This window comes from Sinocyclocheilus rhinocerous, unplaced genomic scaffold, assembly GCF_001515625.1.
Source record: "Sinocyclocheilus rhinocerous isolate Xijiao unplaced genomic scaffold, SAMN03320098_v1.1 scaffold2584, whole genome shotgun sequence".
In the NCBI taxonomy this organism is placed as follows: domain Eukaryota; kingdom Metazoa; phylum Chordata; class Actinopteri; order Cypriniformes; family Cyprinidae; genus Sinocyclocheilus; species Sinocyclocheilus rhinocerous.
In genome coordinates this window covers 524,556-530,398 of record NW_015652145.1, presented here as the reverse complement: position 1 = coordinate 530,398, position 5,843 = coordinate 524,556, and the positions used below count along the sequence as shown (strand labels likewise).

The 5,843-nt window shown below is 36.6% G+C and overlaps 1 protein-coding gene across 2 annotated transcripts in view; it reads left to right on the top strand.

The window, feature by feature from the left end:
* The window catches only part of LOC107713730 (dnaJ homolog subfamily C member 15-like), a 26,485-nt gene extending 22,920 nt beyond the window's left edge, over positions 1-3,565 (top strand). The window contains exon 4 of one of the 2 annotated variants that reach the window (XR_001636926.1): positions 2,574-3,562. Coding sequence is in view for 1 of the 2 variants with exons in the window: in XM_016519333.1 (XP_016374819.1) it covers positions 2,574-2,644 (71 nt within the window). In the remaining variant the exon portion in view is untranslated. Of the gene's footprint in view, positions 1-2,573 lie in introns of both variants that reach the window. The other variant, XM_016519333.1, reaches the window with a different exon arrangement.
* Positions 3,566-5,843: the final 2,278 nt, after the last annotated feature.

Sequence of the window (5,843 nt, the reverse complement as noted above, 5' to 3'; positions counted from 1 at the left end):
AAAATAACGGTTCCACCTATTCTAACCTTGGAAGGGAACTGTATTGAAAGAGTAAATAGTTATAAATACTTGGGCTTATGGCTTGATGAACGGTTGGGTTTTAATATTCATATTGAAAATCTTAAAAAAAAAAAAATCTCAGACCTAAATTGGGTTTTCTTTTTCGTATTAAGAAGTGCTTTCCTTTTTAAGCAAAAAAATTATTATCCAAAGTTGTTTCCTTTCAGTGTTGGACTATGATGATGTGGTTTATATGCATGCAAACTTGTCCTTACTAAGGAAGATGGATAGTATATATCATGCTGCAATACGATTTGTGACCAATACATCTTCACGTTCCCATCACTGTACTTTGTATAAAATAGTTGGTTGGTCATCCTTGTACCAAAGGAGAAAAATGCATATGTTATTATTTACTGCCAAGGCATTATTAGGTAAACTGCCAACTTATATTTGTAATCTTTTATCATATTATACTTGTAATTATAGCACTAGAAACTCTTACAAATTACATTTGACTGTTCCTAGAGTACGCTCTGAATTTGGCAAAACTGCCTTTTCCTCCTACGGTCCTAGGCTATAGAATGAAATGCAGAGTGTTATAATTCCTGGTAAAATAAAGGATAATAATAATTCTGGCAGAGGGCAGCAGATTTTCCTCAAGAATTTGAGGGTATTTTGCCCTGTCAATTTTTCCTTCTATCCTGACAAGTGCTCCAGTCCCTGCTGCAGAGAAACACCACATAACAGGATGTTATATCAAATGTTATCTTGTGATACAACACATTAAACTCTTTGAAGATTTAACCATGAGTATTTCCAACCTATTTGTTTTTTTTTTTTTTTTTTTTTTCTGAAATGCTGGTGTTAAATCTTTCACTTGGATGTTATAAGTTGCACTGAGTAAATACAGCTGGATAAAACAAAAACTGTGTCCGTCTTCATTACAGGCTGCAAAGCAACAAAATATGGTTAATTTTAAAGGGGTTGATTCTTTTCTATAACAACTGTATGTGTGTTTGTGTTTGTGTGTGTGTGTGTGTGTGTGTGTGTGTGTATATATATAATATAATTTTTGCACTGCACTGTGTGGCTGCATCAACAATCAATAAATAGAAGTGGTTGTAGACAGTAAAGAAAAACAGTGGTTGCAATTTTTATTTCACAAAATGTTACGAAGTAAGAGAGAGGTAAATAAATGTGCTGAAGGACTTGTGAAGATGAGGGGGAAGCGATGGATACAGATGTGAGGGTCGAGCTGTCATCAGGTAAAGTCTGCTCTGGCTTTGTGACTGTGTTCTGGACCCCTAGGGCGCCTCACGTACGCTTGCACTCGTGGAATGTGCTTCACCGAACCAAAGATGCAATGGAAATTTATAGCAGCATGATGAGGCGCAGCAGGCACCAGGTGTGCCTCATCGCACCCTGCCAGCTATAGCACATTTTTACCCCCTCCTAGCCACACGCTTCCATTATACGGCATGGACGGGGGCTGGAAGTCACTGATTGGAGGCAAAGAGATTTCTTTGCTACAAAGCTTGTGCATGTAGAGCTGTAATGCGGGCAGCACACATCAAGATAGAATTGAGCCTGTGGACTCGGAAAAGCAAATGAATTATGTTGCTCAATTTAATTTCAAAGTGGCTTTAAAGTCAATGTGAGAAACAGTTTGCGACACATTTGATTTCTGCAATGATATTTCTGAGTGAACTGGGATATTAAATGAGGATGAAAATGTAGGGTGTCTCTTCATTTTATCCATCCTGAATTGACTGGATTGTGACAGTGGGGGTAACACTACTGTTCAAACGTTTTGGTGTCAGTACAATTTCAAGAAATTAATGCTTTTATTCAGCAAGGTTGCGTTAAATTTATCAAAAGTGACAGTAAAAACATTTATAATGTTACAAAAGATTTCTATTTCGAATAAATGCTGTTCTTTCTATTCATCAAAGATCCTGAAAAAAATGTATCACAGCTTTCACCAAAATATTAAGCAGCACAACTGTTTTCAACATTGATAATAATAATCAGAAACGTTTCTTGAGCAGCAAATCAGCATATTAGACTGATTTCTGCAGGATCATGTGACACTGAAGACTGGAGTAATGATGCTGAAAATCAGCGTTGCATCACAGCAGTAAATTACATTTGAAAATATATTCAAATAGAAAATAGATTTTTAAAAGTGTAATAATATTTCACAATATTTACTTTATTTTTTACCAAATAAATGCAGTCTTGGTGAGCATAAGAGACTTCTTTCAAAAACATTCATAACCAAAAATTCTTACCAGCCCCACATGCTTTGTACCAAAACATTGAAATGAATGGTTAACATTTTTTACATTATTATTTGGAATGATGTGCGCTAATGAACCGTACACAATAAAAGGCATTTAGATAGTAATATGATAAAATAAAATAAATACTAAGGATAGGGTTATTGCAGGGAATAAATACTAAGGATAGGATTATTACAGGAATGCACCTTTTACAGATTTTAAAGAGTAAGATGAGAAAGTGGAGACAATTCATGATCATACTAACGTAAACCGCTGCTTCTCTTGCAGGTGGATCCCCGTATTTGGCAGCAAATATCAATGAAGCAAAAGATCTGCTTGACTCTGGCCCTCGGTGCTGACCCAGCTGCCCGCGCTACCCCAACAGAGAGTTACATCTACTTCAGTGCCGCCAACTCACCCATGAGCCTCCACAAGTCATTGTTCTCCTCCATGTTTTTCTGACATAAATCAGCCGACTCTTAGCATATTGCGCTCCGTTCTATCTGTCACTGTTCCTCGCTGCCACTGTAATGCAAGTCGGCAAAGGTTGATCCTTCACGTTAAAGGATCTTCACGCTGTCCATGTGAAATATCTCACAGTAATCTTTATTATTTATTGAGGTGACTTCTGTAATGTTTAACGTCTGCTGAAAAATCTGGTGGATATATCATTTCCAGTGGTCTAAACAGCCCAGAGTATTTCCCCTAATCCGCAGGGACCAGACTATCTAGGTGTTAAATTATTTTAGCATGCTGAATAAACTGTTTTACAAATCTGGAATGACTCATTGTGAGTATTTTTGTATTTGTTTGTACGCTACCATTTTCCTCCAGCTGTGCTCTGACTGATGCCTGTCTGGTCTGACGGATCCATGCAGGAACGGAGCGGCTGGGATTGGACAGACATTCTGTACACCATGACTTGGACTGCTGATTTGCCGTTTGTCAGGCTGAGATTAATGCCAAAGACAGGATAGCACAAAACAAGCTGCACAAACCAGCAACACATTATTACAAAAGGAATAAAAAGCAAGCAGCAGTGAAAGAAATTGCTTCTAGGATGCATTTTATATTTCATTTCCTCGAGAGCAATGTCGAGCTACATTCAGAATAGAGTATTAGCTTGTGCCTACTGTCTATTTCAAAAATAGCTTGTAAAATGAAGGCATTATTACATCATAAACATATCAAACTGTTTTATGCTTTGTTACTGTCATATGATCTCATTTTAAATGTGAGAGGTGTCCAGTCATTGTAATGGAAAACAGATATGGTTGTAATGAATGTTTAATAACATTTTATGCAGAAATAACTACCACTTTGTTTTAATGTGTCCTTGTTACAAATTACATGTATTTCACTGTAAAAAATAAAATAAAAGTTATAATCACCTACTTAAAAAACGTAAAAAAAATGTAGTTGCTGCTACAATTATTTTGATGATACTAAAGCACATGTAAAGTAATATTGAAAAACACACTACAGTTAAAATTGTAATTAATTACATTTAAACATGCTAAATTGCAACTTTATCATTACAAATGTGTAATTACAAACATATTTCAATAGAAATGACATTTTATTTTAATGTTTATCAGTAAATGCGGTAGTACACATTTTGGAAAGAATGACCTTAAGTTCAATTAATTGCATTTAATATAAATGTAAACTATAATTCATTGTTTATTTGCAGACAACATGCAATTAAGTGTCTGAAAACATTACATTGAGTTCACACTTATGTATATTCTTTTAAATTGTATTATTTCCATAATAAATACTCTTTTTAAGAGTATGCTAAAGTGTACTTTCTTCACAAAGATTGTCTATATAACATGTAAGTTTTCCACTTGCTTCTTACGAGACCCAGCCACTGATTTTCTGCTGCAAAACAGGACGTTATCTTGGATCGTTCGTTGTTCCAGATGGACTAACTTGAAAATTAAGCCAGACCGGTGCAGAATGAATGCGAGTCGTATGTCATGGAAAGACTGGATCGACCCAGTTCAGTTTCCAAATGCTCTATTTGATTATTGCAGCAATGAGATCTCTGTAGGTGAAAGCTTGAGCCTACAAATAAAACCCAGTGAGGTGTTTGGCACGCTAATGAAATACTTGCCACTTTGAGTGTTGCCCTGCTCTGGCCTCGCTTCTGTAGCTGGCTTTATTTACTGCCACAGCCTGCTTTTTGCCTGACCCTTCTTAGGGGCTGTTAAAATTGATCAGAAGCTAGTGTGCTGCTTGCCGGGACAGACAACTGGGAATGCTGTCCCACACTGTGACACTAAACCTGTCATTGTCCTGACTTCATGTATAACAGGGGTAAAAGCCCTGATTCTGGCTGAAGTTGCATTGCGGTCAGGCCACTCTGTCGTAAGATGGTGTTGCTCTGACCCCCTTGTGACTGCGGCTATTTTCGGCCTCTGCTTACTGTGAAAGCAGCATGGAGTTCCTGAGCAAGCCTGTTCTCCGCAGGTTTTTCTCTGTCGGTGGATTTCCATTAAACAGTGTAAAAATTAAAAAAACCGCCCAACTAATCCATGCAGGGCTTCATTACAGCCGTGTGTAATGCACTGTCCAGAGGAGCAGATGATGTAAGCGAAAACAAAATCCCTCATAAAACTCATATTAACAGCTTGTACATTTGAAACATGTGAAGGCCTATCGTGTCCACGTGCCAACTTTCACACTCATCAACATTTAAAAAAAAAAAAATTCTTCTCAGTATTGTTCAAGGGTTGTAAGATGTCAAAAGTGTTATTTCCAGTCATTACTGGCCTGCGTGAATGAGACTTCATGTGATGTTTCATATCCATTTTATGACAGCCAACCAGCTGCCAGCCACATTCTTTAAAGGCTCTTTGATGCTTTGGTTCTGTTCATTTTTTTCATTCATCTGCAGAAAAGGATGTAATTTCAACTGTGTTATGTTTTCAGTTACTTGATTCAAGAAGTTGGAAATCACTTAAGTGAATCTTTTGTAAATAGCTCCATATATCACACTATAACTTGCCCAGAATTTATGTATACGATAAAAAAATTAAAGACAGTTTTAAGCATACTGTACCATGACCTCATTATGTTGGCTCATATTTAAGCATATTTTCCTGCTTTTGAGACCCAAACTTTTTTTTTATATTAACAACTCTTAAGAGCTTTTAAATGTGCATTCAGTAGTTCGGTGCTACTGAAATTGAGTACTTCAGTGATTACTTTTTTTGGGCCAACACTGGTTCCCTCTACAAAAACCAGTAGGATTTTTCCATTGACTTTTGGATTATAAGATACAATAAATACAATCACCAGAAGAAAAAATATAAACGTAGGCTGTAAGTGAACTACACCACGGTCACATGACTTCAACACCTTCATTAAGCTTCTGAGAACATTTTAGCTGAAAGTCTGAGCAGTTTATATTATATTATGATTATAAACGCAGTGAGGCTGTAAACATAGACTTCTGAGTAGATAAGTTTACCTGTTCGGCATTCAGACATTTAATGTTCCCGGCAACCTAGTCCCATTTATCAACTAACTAACTGCTTTTTTCAAGACAAG